General features: G+C 42.0%; 1 protein-coding gene across 3 annotated transcripts; it reads right to left on the bottom strand.

Moving 5' to 3' along the window:
* Positions 1-2,424: 2,424 nt before the first annotated feature.
* LYZL4 (lysozyme like 4) lies at positions 2,425-20,219 on the bottom strand. Of its 3 annotated transcripts, none has more exons than XM_077130396.1 (5): positions 20,143-20,219; positions 11,762-11,980; positions 11,497-11,646; positions 7,972-8,050; positions 2,425-2,673 (listed from the first exon to the last, which is right to left on the bottom strand). In XM_077130396.1, the coding sequence occupies exons 2-5, from the start codon at positions 11,898-11,900 to the stop codon at positions 2,604-2,606; spliced, it is 438 nt and encodes a 145-aa protein (XP_076986511.1). In that variant the 5' UTR covers positions 11,901-11,980; positions 20,143-20,219; the 3' UTR covers positions 2,425-2,603. The 3 variants fall into 3 exon arrangements, with proteins under 3 accessions (XP_076986511.1, XP_076986510.1, XP_076986509.1); XM_077130395.1 differs by lacking the exon at positions 20,143-20,219 and adding an exon at positions 17,138-17,339; XM_077130394.1 differs by lacking the exon at positions 20,143-20,219 and adding an exon at positions 17,146-17,339.
* Between the last annotated feature and the right edge of the window lie 334 nt (positions 20,220-20,553).

The raw sequence follows: 20,553 nt of genomic DNA, 5'->3' as shown, positions 1-20,553 counted from the left end.
ATACAAAAAATATAAAGAACTCCTACAATTCAACAACAAAAAGACAAACAACCAACTTTAAAAACAGACAAAAGATTTGAACAAACATTTCTCCAAAGACAATATATGACCAAAATGTGCATAAAAAGATGCTCAACATCATTAGCCATTAGGGAAATGCAAAGCAAAACCACAATGAGATACCATTTCATACACAACAGAATGGCTGCTATTTTTTTAAAAAATGAAAAATTGCAATGATTGGAGAAGGTGTTGAGAAATGGGAACACTCATTTGTTAATGCGAATATAAGATGATACAGCTGCTGTGAAAGACAGTTTGGCAGTTCCTCAGAAAGTTGAGTATTGAATTACCATATGAGCTGACAGTCCCACGTTTAGGTATATACCCAAAAGAATTGAAAGCAGAGACTCAGATATTTGCACACGAGTGTTCCCCGTGACATTATTCACAATTGCCCAAAGATGGAAGCAGCCTATGCTGGTTTGAAAGCATTACGTACTCTGAAAAAGCAATGTTTTAATCCTAAACAATCTTGTGAGAGCAACAGTTTCTTCTAATCCCTATTCAGTACTACAGGCTGGAAACTTGATTAGGTTATCTCCCTGGATATATGACACAATCAACTGTGGGTATTAAACTTGATTAGATGGAGACATGTCTCCACCCATTCTAAGTGAGTTTTGATTGGTTTACTGGAATCCTATAAAAGAAAAAGTATTTTGGAGAAAGCTTCAGAACTGCACAGAATCATGAAGCAGAGAGTGCCTTTTGAGAATGACGAGAAAGCCACAGCAGAGCTGAGCAGAGCCACGAGGCCAAGAGAACCACAGAATTCACCAGCCAGTGACCTTTGCAGATTCTGAGAGAACAGAAAATGATGAGAACTGGAGCCCATGCTGACCCCAAGGTAGCTTCATGAAACAAGAAGCTGGAAGAGAAAGCTGGCAGGTTTGCCATGTGCCTTTCCACCCTAGAGAGAAACCCTGAACGTTATCAGCCTTCTTAAACCAACGTATCTGTCCCTGGATGCCTTAGATTAGACATTTATATAGAGTTGTTTTGATTTGGACATTTTCACGGCTTTAGAACAGTATACTTGTAATTTATTAAATTCCCCTTTTTAAAAGCCATTCCGTTTCTGGTATATTGCATTCTGGCAACTAGCAAACTAGAATACAGCCCAAGTGTCTATCAACAGATGAATGGATAAACAAAATGTGATATAAGCAAACAGCAGAATATTATTTGGCTGTAAAAAGAAATGACATCATGATACATGCGAAAACACGGATGAGCTTTGAAAACATCATGTTGAATGAAATAAATAAGACACACAGGGTCAAATATTGTATAATTTCACTGATATGAAATTAGAATAGACAAATTCATAGTCAGAAACTAGAATGCAGTTTACCAGGGGCCAGAGTAGGAGTAGAGAATGGGGACTTCAGGCTTAATTGGCACAGAGTTTCTTTTTGGGGGAATACAAGTCTTGTGGTAATGGATGGAGGGGGGTGATGGTGGTATAGCATTGTGAATCTGATTGATACTACTGAGTTGTCCAATTGAATGTGGCCCAAAGGGGAAATTTTGGGTTATATATTTTACTAGAATAAAAATTTTTTAAAATACATAGGACTGTACAACATGGGAAACCCCAATATAAATTGTGAAATAGTTAATAGTGCAGTTATAATAATATTGTTACATCAATTAGAACAAGGTACCACACTAATGAAAGGTGTTAATCATAGGAGAGGGGATAATATGGGAACTCCGTATTTTCTATATTATTTTTCCATAAACCTACAACTTCTCTAATAAAAAAAAGTATTTAAAAATACACAGAGGAGACAGGTTTATTACTACAGGTTATTTTTTCTTTTCTAAAAAGCAAGGCACAAAACTCTACAACATTATCATAGCAGTGTGGAAGAATAATAAAAAGTGCCGTACAGGAAAAAGACTAGAGGGAAATGCAACCGTGCATCATAGCAATAGTCTTGGGGTTCTGATATCTTCTTTTTTTATGTTTCTGTATTTTTAAAAATTTCTCTAATGGGAGTATGTGTTATTTATAATATTTTTAAAGAACCCAAAACAGAACTTTTAAAACAGAAAAGCACTGTCACTTGATCCTCCCCATAGAAAAGCAAAGAGGATTACTGCATTCCCTTGCTTGTACCTTGGGGACTGGAGGCCCTACTTGTGGCCATACTCTCTTCCTCTCTTTGACTCACCTTTTGTTCCATTGTATCTTTTCCTTTTTAATATTGACATTCATGGGCACATCTTGTTTTCCAGACAGTTTCCTTCCTTCAGGTCCTCCCCACCATCTGAGATTAAATTCTAATAAATCATGACACTAACGGTAAGAACGGTAACAAGTATAATATAATAACACAAGTGGAGACCTTTGGCCCAGGTTGAGTAACTCACTGGTTTATTCTGCATCCCTGAACAGAGCAAACTTTTGTCCTTTTCCACTTGGAGCTGTCAAGCAGTGAAATGATCAACAGGATTCGGCAAAGGAGGCAAACAGAAGAGCATCTTCATTCAGAGGATGCCACTGGTGAGTGTAGTTGGGGGCACCCAGGTGCCTACAGCTTGCATCCGTCCAGCCACCGTGCCAGAGTGTCAGAGTACTGGCAATTCAGGGTCCAGGAGGGCCTGCGAAGAGGAAGACCCAGGAGAGCAAATGGGAGGTGGGCCTTGCAGTTGAGCACAGGATCTTGTAGATCCACAGCCCCTCCTGGCCTCGTTACACCCCCTGCCTAGTCCCCAGAGTACTGGCATTTGCTACCCCTGCTGTGGCCACATGCATCTGGAGTACATCTCTCTTTCTGGTGGCGCACCCGATATCCTCGTGTTCCCCCTCCCATCCCCACACCTCTTTTCATAAACCCCACACTGTAAGATGGGGAGACTCAACTGTGAAATCCTCCTCCAACTACACAAGGTGGGTATTAATAACTGAACTGAGCTTCCAGGTAATCCTGTGACTTGCCCAAGGTCACACAGTGAGTCCTTGGCAGACCCGAGACCTGAGCTAGGGCCCCTTTTACCTTTCCATGTGCCTGCCTTACAAAATTCCTTCCCACTCCTATTTGCTGGACCAAGTGTTTCTCCAACCTTTTCTCCTGGAAGCCCTGAAAGTGAGCCCCTTGTTCTGAGTCCCAGGTGAGACTCATCAGGCCAGCTGCCGGCCATTAGACATCCTGTTTAGCCAGCCCCACCCCTCAGTAGTGCTGGCCTCCAAGGGTCTTCTAGGGTAGGGGGTCTCACAGAGGCTGTGACCCCTGTTCCCTCATAGCTATGGATCAGCAGGGAAAACACATACACATGGATTTTCAGAAACCCCAAGGATGTCCAACCCAGACATTGCAGGAGGGGCTCCTGTGCTCATGTGCAGCCTCGGTCTTCTTTTCTGCCTGCCCAGACTCTGCAGGACAATCTGATCTGAACTTGGGGAAAGACATTGCTGCCGACTAACTTAGAAGAGTTCACTTTACTGAGAATCCTGAGCAAGTGGGAAGGCCTTCGTCAGCCTGGCCCCTAAATAGTATATCTCTGTTTAGGGCCATGCAATAAAGATGATTTTAGCTCCCTAGTGCTTAGGCTAAAAAAGTCAGCCAAGTTTCCAAATTAATTGGAAAGTTGAAACCATGTATGAAAGAGATTTCAAATATCCAGGAGGCAGTTCACATGAATAAGGGGACTTCTATGTGAAAATGCATTCTACTAAATCAGTAGGAAAATGGGTTAATAATTGGTGCTGAGACCACCGACCAGCCATTTGGGAAATAGAAAGCTGAATTCCAACGTCACTTTTTATACCAAAATAAATTCCAAGAGGGCCAAAAAATTTTAAATGTAAAAACATGAAACCAAAGGGGTGCAAGGGTAGTTCAGTGGTAGAATTTTTGCCTGCCATGTGGGAGACCCAGGTTTGATTCCCGGCCCATGTGCGTCCCAAAAAAACAAACAAGCAAGCAAAGAAAGAAAGAAAGCAAATTTAAAAAAACGTGATACAATAACGGGATACTCACATGGAAAAGAATGAAATGTGACCCCCACCATACAGCATACCCAAAAAAAGCCATGAAACCATAAAAATTCTTTTTTCTAATTTATTAAACAAAAACTTAATATTAGGCTTATTTTATGCCAGGTATTATTCTAATCTGCAGGAAAATGAGGCTTAATTCCTTTACAATCATGGAGTAGAAAAGACCTTTCTAGCAAGATTTCTTATGAACACGGAAGACACAAAAGAAAAAATTCAGTTTTGTTCCATAAAACTCCTGAATGATGGAAACACCATCAACAGAGTCAAAATACAAATAACAATTCTGAAAAAACAATTTACAAGGAAATGATGGACAAAGGTCTAATAACGCTAATTTGTAAAGGACACATCAAAATCAGTAGGAAGAAAAGAAAACATTATCAACCTAGTAGAAAAATGGGCAGCAATTATGAATAAGCAGGTCCCAGAAAAATAGCCAGTATACACATGAAAAAAAAGGCTCAACTTCTTTGCAGTTTAAAAATGCAAAGCAAAATGGAATGATCTCATGTTCCACATGTAAATTTCCAAAAATTGCATGAGTTTTTAACACCCCGGGCTGATAAGCTGGGGGCACAGAGGCCCCTCAATATGTGCCCTCTCCCAAAGGCATTGAGCATCTCTCTCCAACTTTTAATGTCTCTAATAGTCTTAGCAAATCCTCTGCAAGAGATTCCCCTAAGGATGCACTTGAAAGAACACCCAAGTTCTAAGAGCAGAAGTTCTAAGAGCAAAATGCTCATTGCAGAATTGTTTGAAACAACACCTACAACAAATGTGGAAACCACTTAAATGTTCATCAGTTGGAGATTGGCAGATAAACCGCCCTGTAGCATCCATATCTTGGGATACTCAGCAGCTGTTATGATGGGAGAAATGAAGATTTCTAAGCTCTATTAATAAATGAAAAAAAACAAGGGACAGGTCAGTGTGTACACTGGGATTTTATGTATTTTTAAAATATTTGTGCGCTCATTTTTCTCTGATTTATAAGACATTAACAGTGGTAGCCTTTGCATGGCTGTTGAGAGGGAAAAGTTTATTTTTAAATATGTATGTGTTGCCTTTATTTGAAAAAATAATAAAATTTTAAAAATAGGGTAGTGACCCCAAATGCAGCCTCAGTCTTTCAACAAACATTTAGTGGGCAACTATTATGTGCCAGGCACAGGGCTATATGCTGGTATATTTAGAGATAAGAAAAACAGACAAAATCTCTGGCTAAATTTAGCTCTCACATGCATATGAAGACACAGAAAAAAACAAAAAAGCCACAGTGAAAAGCCCTGACCTTGGAGATGGACATACCACCTGTCGCCAGATTCTAGACAAGGCCTCTGTTGCCTACAGGGCTTCTGGGTTACAGTAAGGAACACCCACCCTGACTGTCACTAGTGAGAGTGAGCCCGCCTGCAGGTCTGAAGATGAGTTGTTCCTCCCCCACTGTCTGACCCTGCTTGGAAACCCTCAGGCTGAGTCCTTAGGAGAACAGGACCCCATCATTTGGCTGTCTTCTGCACAACCCCAGCATAGATCACCTGTGCCAACCATCCCTAGCTCTAAGTAGCCTGGTGGAAACTCAGGTTTGGGATAGCGCTGGCCCAGGATAAATCCTATAGTCATGGCTCTGGGTAAGTTATTTTCTCTCTCTGTAACGCCATTTCCTCGTTTTTACTATGGGGTTAAGAATACTCACTGCAGGGAGATTCGTGAGGATTCGTGAGCATGCAAAGCCCACACGCTAAGCAGTCAAGAAACGGTAGCTATTATTAAAGTATTTCCGCTATTGTAAGATGCCTTCAATTGTAAGATGCATCAGTGATTTGACAAGTTAGAAGAGGACACGACTGCAAGCTAAACTCTCATTTCAGAAGTCTCAAAAATATGAAAAATATTAAAAATTGTGTAATCTAGAACTGAAGAAATAAGGCATTGCTTTTAGACCTATCTGGAGACTACAATTCCAGAATCAACCAGACAGCTAACTGAGATATGGAATGGGGAGGGGGAAGACAGAGAAGGCAGGGGTAGGTGGCATTCAGTGGTGGCACTAATGCATGGCCTAGACCTGCCACCATAAATGACATTGATAAGGTGGTAACAGTACTTACTAAAAATAGACTTTCATGTAATCCACTGGTTCAGCCTATCAGACACCCATATCAGAAAAATCTCCAAGTTGGAAATTGGGCCAGAGGACATGCACACCAACCTATCCCTCAATGGACATATGAGAAGGGGGTCTGAATATCACCCACATAAAGTGATCAGAGATAAGAAAAAGCTACACAACCCATCTATTGGCAAATACAGATTATGGGTGAATCTGTCCTCATTCAAGGAAGGGTAAAGAGGATAAAACTAACTTTGAGTCTATGGGGAAATAATATAAGAAGGAAAGGGGGCACCATCATGACCTAAGAATAGGCAAATATTATTTAAATAACCAAAAATAACTATAAAGGGAAAAAATGATAAATTATACTGTATTAAGACTAAGAACAGTTTATTAAGACACCATTAAGAATGTGAAAAGGTAACCAACAGAAGGAAAGACCCTATTTGCAAAAATGTATCCAACAGATATTCTTATCCAGAATGTACAAATAGCTCCTAACAAATTAATAAGAAAAAGATAACACAACAGAAAAAAAATGACAAAAGATTTGAACAGACACTTCACACGCACAAGAAAGGATATATAAATGGCCAAGAAACATTTTAAAAAGAAGCTCAACCTTACAGATCATCAGAGAAATGAATAGTAAAACCACAACACTATCACTATACACCTATGAGCATTAACAAGAGAATACCAAGCCTGGGTGAGAATGTGGAGCAATGAAAAAGCAAAACTTCTGGTAGAGTGTAAATTGATAGTCTCTTTTGAAGACTATTTGGCAAAGTATACTGAATATGAAAATAGGTATAACCAATGGATATCTTTTTATATATCCACCAAAAGATAAGTATAAAATATTCGTAGCAGCACTTTAAAAATGGAAACTACCCAAATTTCCAACAGAAGAATGGATAAATAAATTGTGGTATATCCATACTATGGATGGATGAGAATGAATGAATTGCCAAATACATATGACAATATGAATGAAATTTACAAATATAATGTTGAACGTAAGAAGTCAGACACTGGCCCAATGACTTGTAAATTTTAGAAATTCAGAAAAGATTTTCCTAAGCAAATATCTGGTTAAAGAGGACAATCAGAATTGCAGTTATTTTGGGCAACAAATATACAACAAATATTAACATCTACTCTAATATGAAAAGAGTTTATCTAATATCTAAAGAGTTCTTTCATACCAATATGATTACCGGAATTTTTTTAAAGGGCAAAGGACAGGGACAGGAAAAAAAAAAAAAAGAGCATAAATATTTAAGAAGCATGGGGAGAAGACACCCTCACAATGTATCATAAAATGCAAAAGAATGTAAGACAAAATTGTTAATCACTTTGGCAATCGTTTTATAACAAGATTGGTAAGGATATAGTAAATAGGCATTCCACTAAACTCAATAAGCTGGTTGGAGAGTCATTTCACAACAAACATAAAGAGCCTTCTAAGCATTCAAATCCTGGTAGAAATTCATATGAAAAAAATAATCAAAGAGATTCCCAGAGATTAATATACAAGAATGTTTTTTCTAGCATCCTGTACAACCCTAAACAAGATTTGGAAATAAAAAACAAATGTTCAACTCAAGGCAACTTGTCTGATAATTCTTTCTTTCTTTCTGTGGCCTTGGGGTTGTAGAATTCCATCGTGTTCAGCTGAATCGTTTGGGATTGGAGGTATACAGAGGCCAAGATTAGGATTCCATTAAATATAATGGGTGAAAATTTTTAATACAGGTCATTTTAAAGATGTATAACTTACCATGATCCCATCCCATCTTTTCCTTGTACAATTTTCTTGGCACATGCTATTGTCTTCTTTAAGTTTGGATTCAGTAAATCTGTGGAGAAAGTAAAGTGGAACGATACCATGCCAGCATGTGGCAGCTAAATCACTGAATGATGTCAGGGAGAGTACAGGGTACTCAAGTAGAGGGGCTTCGGTGTATTTCCAAGAATAAATCTATCTCTAGATTTTTCTCAGGACACACTAGAAGATACCAGGATGTGGTCATATTTTACTAAATCCATTTTTTCTTGTATCTCTTATAAATATTTTTTTCATTTAAAAATATATGCATATTGAATTTTTTTTCTGTGCTAGGCACTATGAGAAGCAGGAGAATATAATGCAAGAGTCACCTGGAATGATGGGGTGAATACAATGTGATGTGGGGTCATTTGAAAGAGGCACCTAATTCAGACTTGAAAGATCAGGGAAGAGTTATTGGCCCAAGTGACATCTAAAGGTGTAGGAAAGGAAAGAGGGATGAGGGATTAATAGGAGGAGAAATGTCCCAGGTAAAGGGAACGACGTATGAGAAGGCCCTGTGGTATCCAGCCAGCATGTCCATGCATTCATCCCTTCACTTTCATTCTCTCCTTGGAATGCAGAAACCAAGACCCCACATGAGACTATTGTGATACTCTCCTACTTGCCTACACTGCAATCTCCTCATTCCCTAATCTAATCTGATTGCTTTTCCTTAAAACATCACATCAGTACCCCTGAGTTGCCTGTAAAACAGAACCTCAAATCCTTAGTTTAGCTCAATTTCTTTCTTCCCTGATCCCGCCATTCAAGACACATGGGGGGATAAAGATGGTGCCCACTCCCAAGATGGGTGAAACCAATGATACCCACAGCTTAGGGCTCAGATGCATTTTCTCTTCCACCACCCACACTACTTAGAACAGGATCTAGTACCTCTTACTCACGGTGCTGTGCTTCCCTGTTAATCCTATTGGTTTGTGGTTATAAAACTTCAGGAAAGATTGTTTTCCCTCTCAAAATTCTTTACTTTCTCTTTTGTTTCTCAGATGTGGCCTCTCTGTCACAGCCAATATGGCAAGCAAACTCATCGCCCTCTCCCTCTCTACGTGAGACATGACTCCCAAGGGTGTAAATCTTCCTGGCAACGTTAGACAGAAGTCCTAGAATGAGCAGGGACTCAGCATCAAGGGATTGAGAAAACCTCAACCCAAAGGGGGGAGAGAGAAATGAGACAAAGTATCAGTGGCTGAGAGAAACAGAGTAGAGAGGTTATCCTGGAGGTTATTCTCACACATTATATAGATATCCCCTTTTTAGTTTGAGGTGTATTAGAGTGGCTAGAGGGAAGTGCTTGAAACTGTAGAGTGTGTTCCAGTAGCCATGTTTCTTGAAGATGATTGTTTAGTGACATAGGTTTTGCAATGTGACTGCGTAGATAAAAAGATGCTCCTTTTATCTACGGTATAGACAGATGAGTAAAAAATATGGATAAACAATAAATAAATAATGGGGAACAAATGTTAAAATAAATTGCGTAGTTTTAAATACTAGTGATCAATAAAAGGGAGTGGTAAGGGGTATAGGAAAAAATAGGGTGAACAAAGGTTAAAATATATTGGGTAGATGGAAATACTAGTGGTCACTGAGAAGGAGGGTAAGAGGTATGGTATGTATGAGTTTTTTCTTTCTTTTTTTTTCTTTTTCTGGATTGACTCAAATGTTCTAAGAAATGATCATGGTGATGAATATACTACTACATGATGACCTTGTGAGCCATTGATTGTACACCAAGTATGGAATGTTCATATGTTAAGAATGTTCGTATTTGTATGTTGTTTTGTTTTGTCAATAAAGTTTTTTTTAATTATTGACTTTCTGGACTTTTTAGTTAATCTCTTTCACTAATGGTGTAGCCCTTGGGGTCTCAGCTTTCTGTGGCGGCTCCAGTGTACCTCCCTGCCTTGTTCAGACCCTGTCTACACAGTGATCATTAAACCTGTGAATTTCATTTTTGTGCTTTACTTAACGGGGGGATTTTCAGGATATCTAGCCTACATAGTCTTAGTCTATAAACATATCTACTCTTAGGAGATTTAAATCATGAGTCACTGTGTTTCTTTTCTTTTTTTGCTTGGCTACTAGGAAGCTCGGGGTGACATTGAATGTTCCATCACAGTAATTAAATTACTTTCTTAAAGTGTTTGCTTCCCTCACTAGACTGTGATCTTTGAATCTCACTATGGGCCCTAAACAGCATTTTACATACATTATCCCATCTAATGCTCATGGAAATCCTAAGAAGCGGTTAATATTGTTCCTACTTCTCAGGTGAGGAAGCTTTAGGAAGCGCACAAAGTCAATCAACTTGTAACTGGAACAGCTGGAATTCCCACTGGGTTCCTGTGTGGTTTCTGCTCCTGCCCATCCTACTTTGCAGTCCTACCTCTCCTTGAATCTGGAAACTGTCTTATTTCTGGGTTCCTCATGCCAAGCTTGGAGCCCAACACAAAACATGTGTTCCCCAGGCCATGTAAGAAGGCTGCAAGCCTTTACCATGCCCTCTCCACTCTGTCTCCTAAAGGCCCAGCTCAGAAGCCACAGGCTCTGGAATGTTTCTCACCCATGAAGATGCAGTGAGGTGCTCATTAGGAAACCCTGAGGATGCTGCACAACGGCAGGCCCAGGTGTTATGGAGGGTGCTTCCTGGTTGTGCAACCTCATGGTTAAACCCGACTTGGGAGCCACACTGCTTGGGTTTGCCTTCCAGCTATGCCACTCATCAGCTACGAGGCTGCAGGGCCTCAGTTCCCCCATTTATAGAATGGGGAAATGGATAATAAGAGTATCCACCTCATGGGGGTCATTGTGAAGATTAGAATTAACACCTGTGAAAGGCTTATAAGAGTACCTGGCAGTTAGCAAGCACTCAAATGTCAACGCCATGCAGGCAGGGGCTTTCTTTTGTTCACTGAAATATCCTTAGCACATAGAGTGGTGCCTGGCATTTACAGAGTGCTTAACAAACACTCATGGAATGAGTGAATTCTGGGAAACCACCTCCTTGTTACCATGGATACTTGGGTCTTCCCAAAAGAAGCAGGACAAGCTGCCCTTGGGATGGGCCTGCTTATTTCCTGTTCTGCCTATCAGTGGCGGCATTTATTCCCCTTGAAGAAGCAGATGGTGGCCAAGTGTGGGTGCAATCAGGCCCAGTCAGAGCCCTCTGGTCCCACACTTCAGGCTTGTCAACTGGTATTGCCTGCAGCCTCCTTTCTTCCTCCTCTCAATATCCTGACATCTTCTTCATCCATTTGGACATGAGTCCATCACTCCACTCTCAGGCTGCCATGCCTGACTCACCATAGGCCTTTCTCACCGTCCATGCTGGACCTGGATATGGTTCAGCCCAGCTCCTACCAGGCCCTCCCTCTTCCTCCTCCAAACCCTTGTAGTTTGACTCTAGCCACATGAAGGCATCCCCATAGCCCCTAGTTCCTGCGTGGAACAACCTACCGGAGCATGCCATGTGGCAGCGATTCTTGCCATGGTCACACCAGTCATTGTTCCGGATCTGAAAGAGGCCGAAGCCAGTGTAGTTCTCCTTCAAATTATCGTAGACGGCCGTGGGGTTGAACTTGCTCTCAAAATAAGCCAGGCACACCCCTAAGACAGAACAGGAGGGGTGTGACGCTAAAGAAAGCTGGAATTGGGGATGCCTGGGCAGGGGATGGAAGGCAAGGAGCTAAGGAGAGAGGGAGGGTGAGAAGGGACTACTCACAGTTTTCAAGGCTGTAGCCCTCAAAATAATTCAGGCCTCCTTTATGGAGCTTCTTAGCCACAACGCAGCGCCCTAAGACGTAAGCGCCACTTGGCACCATCAGGTAGCCAATGAGGGAGAGAACCACGGATGCCTTCATCTTCTCAAGGCTGCTGGCAGCCCAAGAAAGTGGGCAGGCTCACAGCTAATCCGACCAAGATCACAGGGACACTGGTTCCTCTGAAGGAAAATAAGGGTTGGGGGCAGGTGGGGGGTGTAGAATTCAGTGTGCTCAGGAAAATGGCAGTCCCACCTGGCTTACCCATATTTCTTTCCATCGTAATACTCTGCTTCATGTCAACTGCAAACCTGGAATGCCTGAGACCCCTCCTCTCTTTCTTTTCTTTCTTTAAGGAAATGGCTTTCTTAAACATCCCTCACCTATTATTCTCCAACAAAACCCAATGGCCCTGGTTGGTTTTTTGCTTGTTTGTTTGTATCTCATTCATTTCTCTTTGACTTTAGATGTATATGCTCAATTCTCTCTTCCTCCTTATTATGAAAGTTGTATTTGCTCCTTAAATACATTTTGGAAAGCAGAAAAGAGAGAGAAAAAAAATCTGTCACAGTCCCACCACTATTGTCCTTGGAATTATTTCCAGCCACTGTCTTTTACCCTGGAATATATTCAGAGTTGTATCCTTAGCTTCTGCACAATCTTATCCCCAGAGTTTCTATAAACCAAACTCCACTGGGCTTTTCCCTTGCTCTTTACACAAGGAGAAAAACCCAAGTTCAGTTCAGAACTGCAACTTATTAGCTGAGCCTCATAGTGCCTCAGCTTCCTCATCTTAAAAAGGGAGATAACCTGTGGGATGCTCTGGAGGACTAAATGAGATTCTGCAGACCACAATTATGGTCCATCCAAGCTATGGCAGGTGGCAAGACCTCACTTCATGTTAGCTCTTAGATTTTCTACCATGTATAAAAATGATTTTTAATGACTGCATCATATCATGTTGTGAAGTTTATTGAACCAATGCTCTTTTTCCTGGCATTTAATTACATTTGTTTTCAATTTTCTTGCTGTTTTAAGTGATGCACATCATAACATAATCCTTGATTATTTCTAAAGATAGACTCTAGAACTGGAATTACTATATCAAAAACTATTAATAGTATGAGTCCTCTTGATTCATATTTTTAGTCAACTTTCTAAAAGGGCATGATAATCTAATGTCCCATGGGCATTAGGTAAGAGTTCCCCTTTCAGGGCACTCTTTCATTAAAAAAAAATGAAAAACAGAAAACTCCTTTATCATTTTGATTTTTTTTTTTTTCAGAATCTTTTCTATTTTGGTAGGTTAAAAGGCAAATTCTGCCCCTTGGACATACGAGCTGGCAGTCATCCACCCCACTGGGACTCCTGTCTTGCTTCCTTCATGAGTCCCTCTTCCCCTGCCCCCCCCCCCATTCTGTCCATTTCACTCTCCGTCTTCACTCCCTTGGAGAGCCCATGCTCTGGGGTTCCAATTCTGCAGGAGACCTGCAGCTCCCCTCCAGCCTAGGGCCACCCCACTGCCCTTCAGCCCAGTGGCCACTTCCCCTAATGGCTCCCAGCATTCCTCAAGCACAGCATGGCCAGAACTGGATACCCCAGGCCCTGGGCTAAAGACCAGGTGATTTCTTAGACAATTGTCTCAGCTTCCAGTCTCCTTATGTGTTCATTATGGCTCATGGACATCACAGGATCGGTCAAGGATATCTTGCACTAATGCATGTGGATGCTCTCTTTCATGACAACCAGCAGGTTATTATTCCATTTTATGCTATCTTAAATGTCCCATTCTCAAGGCTAGAGTGGGTAATTGGAAATTACAACACAGCTGCTCCCTGGCATGTGCCACAGCCCCTGACACTGCACAGATATTATCAATTGACCAACCTGCTTGTTGATTGTTCGCAAGTGTGTGCACATGCCCTGACTTAAATTCACCTATGTGGGGTTTCTCGACTTGAGCCCTATTGGCATTTTGGGCCAGATAATTCTTATTTGTGAGAGGCTGTCCTGTGCATTGTAGGATGTTAAGCAGCACCTGGCCCTCTACCCACTAGATGCCAATAGCATCCCATGCCCAGTTGTGACAACAAAAATGATTCCATTCATTGCCATATGCCCCCTAGGGAGACAAAATGACCCTCCTCCCCCATGAGAACCATTCTGTCTTGCAGTAAACGTCTAACTTGGGCAAAATTATATACATAAATAAGTATATATCTGAAGAAAACCACACTTGTAATCATTTGTTTAAACTGCCAAACTGCTTAATTGGTTATAGAAATGACCCGGACACCAACTACAGAATCCAGAGGCCAGCACTGGAGAGCTCAGACTTGGCAGTCAGATTGCCTGTGTCCAAATCCCAGCTTTAACCCCCAGTAGCTCTGTGATTTTAGGCAAGTTATTCAAACCCTCTGTACCTGGTATCTTCATCTAAAGCAGAGATTAAAATAGTACTTATTTAATTGTGTTGATTTGACTAGTGAGTTAAATACACAGAAAACTTACAATAGTGCCTAGCACATAAAAAGTGCTACAGCAGTGAAAACTATTATTATTGGGTATGACACCCAGGGCAAGTGGACAGAGTCCTATTGGGCCACTTATGGTAGCAAGCAAGCGATAAGAGGTTGTGGTGGCTTGGAGTTACGTAGTGCAGAACAACATGTTCTCAAACTTCCATTCCTGTGGGTGTACACCAAATGTAAATTGGACCTTTCGATGACCTTGCTTCAGTTAAGGTTTAGCCAATGGAATCAGAATGTGTCTTAATTCTATTACTGGAGGCTTTATAGAGATGGCCACAGAGAGGTGCCACAGGAGCAACAAGAAGTTGGAAGTCAAGGGGACTAGAAAAGAAAAAAGAGGACACTGCACTGTGCTTTGCCATCTTGAGGAAAAAACAAGAAACCCCAAAGATTGCTGACCAGCTACAAGATACTGACCCTGGAAGGAAGCAAGCCTTCTAGTCTCTGAAACCCTTAGCCAATAACAGCCTGTTATTAAAGCCAATCCAATGTATGGTATTTGTTTTAGCAGCCAGAAAACCAAAACAGGGGCTGTCTGACAATGCAGGCAGTCACTCTGCCTGTGGTAGAAGGATCCAAGCAGAGAGCTGAAAGACAAAGTGGTGGGTAAGACAAGAGAGCAAGACAGTGATGGAGACTCCTCCCATCACCTTCTCCAGAAAGCCTCTTTACCTTCTTAGACCCCCAGTGGACACTTGTTTTTCTGAGCTCTGGTTGCACCCCACACTCTTAGCTTGAAAACTAAATTTCACTGCATAAGGGAAAAAGTTTAGTTTTGCATTTCCCAACAAAGCAAACAATATTTTCAGGCAATATTGCTATCTCAACTCATAAAAAGCATCCTGAAAAAGAAAAAAAAAAACTAAAAAAAAAAAAGCATCCTGTATTTTTCCTTTTTCCTACTTCTCCAGCTGCTCATTCATCAGGGAACCTTCACACTGTGTTCTAGTTTGTTAGCTTTCTCTCCTGGTTTCCCTTCACGAAACTCCCCGGGAGGCCTTTTCCTTCTTCATCTCTAAAGGTCGCTAGCTGGTGGACTCTCTGCTTCGTGGTGCTGCAGCATTCTCTGCTCTCTCCAAATCTCCTTCATTCCCCAAAATGCTTCCTCTTTTATAGGACTGCAGAAACTTATCAAGACCCACCCAAATGGGTGGAGACATGTCGTCACCTAATCCAGTTTAACAACCACTGTTGATTAAATCACATCTCCAGGGAGATGATCTGATTACAGTTTCAAATATACAGTATTGAATAGGGATTATTCTGCCTTTATGAAGTGGGATTTTGATTAAAACATGGCTTTTCTATGGTCCATACATCCTTTCAAACCAGCATACACTGTTTCTCCAAAACCTGTATACATTTCATTATCTCCTCTGCCACTGTCTTAGTCCAGACAATTGTTTTCTCTCACATGGACTTCTGTAGAGGTTTCCAAGTTTTCTGCCATATTCCTTTTTTATTCCCTGAATCCATTCTCCACACAACCTAGAAAGACTTTTTTAAAAACGTGTATCTGCTAGAGTCACCATCTTGCAGTAATTTGCCAACATGATGAACACAAAGGGAAAGAGGAGAAGCACACACTATGTTTTCTAGACCTTTTAGAAAACATGGAGCTGTTCCTTTGACCACATACATGCGAATCTACAAGAAAAGTGATATCATAGACATCGAGGGAATGGGCACTGATCAAAAAGGAATGCCGCAAATGCTGCCCTAGCAGAACTGAAAGCATGCTGTGGAATTGTTGCGAACAAAACAAGTGAAGGGCAAGATTCTTGTCAAGAGAATTAATGTACATATTGAGCATATTAAGCACTCTAAGAGCGGAGATAGCTTCCTGAAACGTGTGAAGGAAAATGATCAGGAAGAAAGGAAGCCAAAGAGAAGGATACCTGGTTCAACTGAAGTACCAGCCTGCTCCATCCAGAGAAGCACATTTTGTGAGAACCACAAAGCTCTTATAGCTTTTATAAGAGCTATAAAAAATAAAAATAAACTTGTGGATTGTAAGAATGTTAGGTCTTTAATTTTCTCTTGAGTAGAGGTGTTATATTCCCTCCCCAAAAGAAAAAGTATTTAAAGCCAACTCTGTCCTAGTTCATTGGGTAGGAAATGTTTTTACTATTAAACAAACAAATAAACATGTATCTAGTCACGTCACTCACCTCCAATGGATTCCTCTTACACTTTAAATAAGATCTCAATTCCTCATCCTGGCTGAAGGGAAGACCCTTCCTAATCTATCCCAGCCCACCTACCACTCTTTTTCACGTCATCGTCTTCCTTGTTCACCGTTAGTGTGCCACCTTTGCCTTCTTTCTTTTCCTGGAATGTGCCAGTCTCATTCCTACCTCCAGGTCCTTTGCACCAGCTCTTCGCCAAACACAGCATAACTTGCTCTTTCTTGTCACTGTCTCAGCTCAGATGAGCTCCCCATCTCAAAGAGGATTTCCCAATCATTGCCCCATCACACAGGTTTTCATTTTCTTCATAGCAGAAGTCAGTATCAGAAATTACCTTGTTCATTTATTCATCCACTAGCCCTTTTGCCTATTTCCCCTACTAGAATGTAAGCATAAGGAACACAGAGACCTTATCTGTTTTGTTCTCTGTTTTCTCCTCAGAGTCTAGAACAGAGTCTGATGCACAGTAGATACTCAATAAAGCTTTGTTGAATGAATGAGGGAAAACCTATTCTTCCCAACAGATTTGTCATCAGATGTGCAATAAGGAAATTTGTCGCTGAGTGTCTCCTGCTGCTGGATACCCTCACAGCTGTTCCAGCTCCTGCCCACCACATACCCATTTACCAGTCCTTCCACGGGTCCTCTGATGCCTCCTCAGAATGCAGCCACGGTGACAGCTTTGACACGTCTTGCAGAAAAATTGCTCTACCTACACTCAGATCCTTGGATTTTCAGATGCTGCTTCTTTAATAACCCGTATGCCTCCACCCAAGAGCTTCTAAACCACTAGCCCTTCTCCATGACCTGCTCTTCTAGAATCCTATCTGTGACATCAGTTGCTATGCACCAGAATATTCTGAAACTGGGAAGGGATCTATCACCATTGCACTGGTATTCGTTTTCTATTGTCGCAGTAACAAATTACCACAAAATTAGCAGCTTGTATAACACAAATGTATTATCTTACAGTTTGTAGGTGAGCAGTCTGATATGGGTCTCTCCAAGCTAACGTCAAGGTGTCACTAGAGCTGCCTTCCTTTCAGGAGGCTCTAGGAAGGATCTATTTCTTAGCTCATTCCGGTTGTTGCAGAAATCAGTTCCTTGCAATTGCAGAACTGAAGCCCCCGTTTCTTTGTCTATTGGCAGCTGAGGGCCATGCCCAGCAAGTATATTCCTTGCTTCCCTCCTCTTCCTCTAATTTCAATTCAACGAAGGTATAATTGACCCTTTCCTGCCTCCTCTTCCATTGTCATTTCTTTCTGACCCACATTACTGCCTACCTCTTCCACTTGTAAGGACTCATGATTAGATTAGCCCACCCTGACTCTCCAGGATAATCTCAGACTGAAATATTTAGTGGTAAAATGTCATGTGTGTCTTCAGCCAGCTTCCAGGTGGTTTGGCCAAAGGGAAGTATGTGTACATATTGAGAGAAAGAGAGAGATGGAACAAGAGTGACAAGATGTTCACAGTCAGCAAAGCTAGCTGAGGGGCTTAGAGGTTTTCACTACACTGTCCTTTTAAAATAAAAAGTAAGTTTTTTTTTTAAGGGCTGGGAAAAGGGTGCACGGGTGGTTCAGCGGTAGAATGCTCGCCTTCCATGTGGGAGACCCAGGTTAGATTCCCGGGCCATGTGCCCCCCATCCCCACCCCTGAAAAAGAGGCTGTCAAAAGAACTGGGGCTCTAAAGTCAAGCAGCTCTGACCCTACCGCTTCCTCGCTGTGTGACCTTGAACGAACACGGCATTTATCCTTTGTTGTCTCTCATTTTCTTCACTGCATAGAGTTGTTGGGAGAACTAAATGAGATAAATACGTGTAGATGCTTAACACAATGTCTGACACATAGTTGGTGCTCTATAAATAGTAGCTTTTAAAATTAAATTGAGGAGGAGAAAGGGAAGGGTAGAAGGAGGAGGATAATCAGAGGAAGAAGGAGAAAGAGAGCGGGCAGAAGAGAGCATGGGGTGGGGAGAGATCAGTTCCCTTTTCTTGCCAGTAGCGTTCATCACAACCGTGTGACATAAACTGATGGGGGGCAGGGGAGGGGGGAAGGAGAGGAGCATACTTCTTGGAAAGGAGGCCAAAGTTTCCTCTAGTCAGGTCCTTCTAGATTTTGGGAAACGTTTGTTTGTCATGAAGCTCTCAGAGTAAGGTGACCAATGTCCTAAATTGTAAAGACAAAGCATTTAATAAAACCTTACCCAAAGGCTGCTTAAGTACCGCCACACTGAGCCCCCAGCCCCAAGGCCTCTTGGGGAATCCTGGAGGGCAGCTGTGGAACCACTGGTTGCTCATCCTGAAGGCTGCCTTTAGCTCCAGAATGCAGAAATGCATACATAAGGGGGACCTGCCAAGTTCTGCCCTGGCTTTGGTTTTGTACGGATCATTTGTCAGCTGAAATTCAACAGTGATCTAGATCCAGCAGGTTCAAGTCTCAAGTTCCTTATAGGAGCCAGGAGCTCCAAATGGGGCCACTTCTGACTGGGTGACATGGAGGTGGTCCTGAACCCCTAAGTCTCACTCACTCTCACAGGGTCAGGGCCCCTCAGTTCACCCCAGCCCTTGGCCCCAGCTGGACTTCCCCCGAGCCTTCCCTGACAGATGAATCTATCTGCTCTGCAGATATCACAGTCTATAGTTGCATTTGTAGCTATGTCAATATCTGCTTCTGTATCTGCACAGTGTCTATAAAAATGCAGACCTGAGGAAAGACACTGGCCAGCCAATTTTGTAGATATTTAGAAACATCTGAGGTAGAAGATTGCTTCAAAATGATCTAGTTTACCTGTTTTCAAAATTGTTTCTTGCCATGGAAACTTTAGATGAAATGCAGAAACTCTCGCTGCCCCCTTTCCAAGTGCCCCTAGGGGCGATACCAAGCCTTGAAGATGATGCATCTAGCTCAGCACGGTATTCATACATGAGCAAGAGAGTAACAGGGCCAAACTAGAACCCAGGGCTTTTGAGGTCCAAAGTAAAAAGGTCTGAGGAGTACATTGTTGGTCACACAGCCAGAGCCCCTCCTCCCTATGCAAACCCCAGTATTGCTTAGGCATTGCACAGCGAGCCTGTAATTTCAAAGAAGATGAACGTTTCCCTGAGCTCTGGGAGGGTGTATGTCCGTAGGAAGTAAAGGGAAGTGTGTGAGGAGATGGGGTCCTCAGAATGAGCTCCTCCTTAATAAGAGAGAAGTAAGGGGGCACAGGCCCTGTTCTGGGCCGCCCTGTTTCCTCCCTTTTGAACTCAGCTGTGTGGGAAATGATGTTTGGAGTTGCTCCTACCAACTGTTGACATGAGAGAACTTAAAGAGTGGCCCTGACACCAATTCGGAAGCTGATGTCACAGGGCCCTGAGTCAATATCAGTAACAGCCCACCTCCAGAATGTGTCTTATGCAAGAAAAATAAAGGTCTGTCCTGTGAACCCCTTTTGGTCACATTTTGGGGTACTTGCTGCTGAAAGCATCTCTAGCTGAGTCAAGAGATTTGTGTAAATTTGCCACACATTTGTTTTCACAGGCTAAGCATTTTTAGCTGTGGTGTTGCTTGCTGAGTTTAAAAATATTCAACTTCATCTGAAATGGCATCACAAATTAAACAGTCCTGCTTTTGTGTACTCACTGCGCACTTGTCTGAGGCAAATCGTGTTCTCAGCCTTGAGAAAAGCCAATTAAAGAGGAGGGAAGGGGGAGTGTTTTCTTTTACCAACACGTTCTTGTTACCGACGTTCAAACAAAGCCTCCCTCAATTGGCTACCGACAATGCACTGGGACAGAAGGAGAAAGACCTCAGGCTGTGCCAAGAGAAATGCTGTGCAGGCTGCAGGCAGGGGACCCATCACAACCCAGTTTCTATCATGCTGGGAGGCAGAAACTCTGCTCCCGATTCCAAGGTGGAGGGGGGGGCGGATCCGTGAACCCACACTACAAAGGGGTAAGAAAACTAGCAGGAACCACCTCACACTAAAGGATCCTCCTTTTAGGAAGAAGGCTGAAAGACACAGAAATGTCAAGTTCAGGAAAGGGAAGGACT

This window comes from Tamandua tetradactyla, chromosome 15 (genome assembly GCF_023851605.1).
Source record: "Tamandua tetradactyla isolate mTamTet1 chromosome 15, mTamTet1.pri, whole genome shotgun sequence".
NCBI classification, from domain to species: domain Eukaryota; kingdom Metazoa; phylum Chordata; class Mammalia; order Pilosa; family Myrmecophagidae; genus Tamandua; species Tamandua tetradactyla.
Note: the sequence above shows the minus strand (reverse complement) of the source record. Positions and strands in the feature narration are given on the sequence as shown.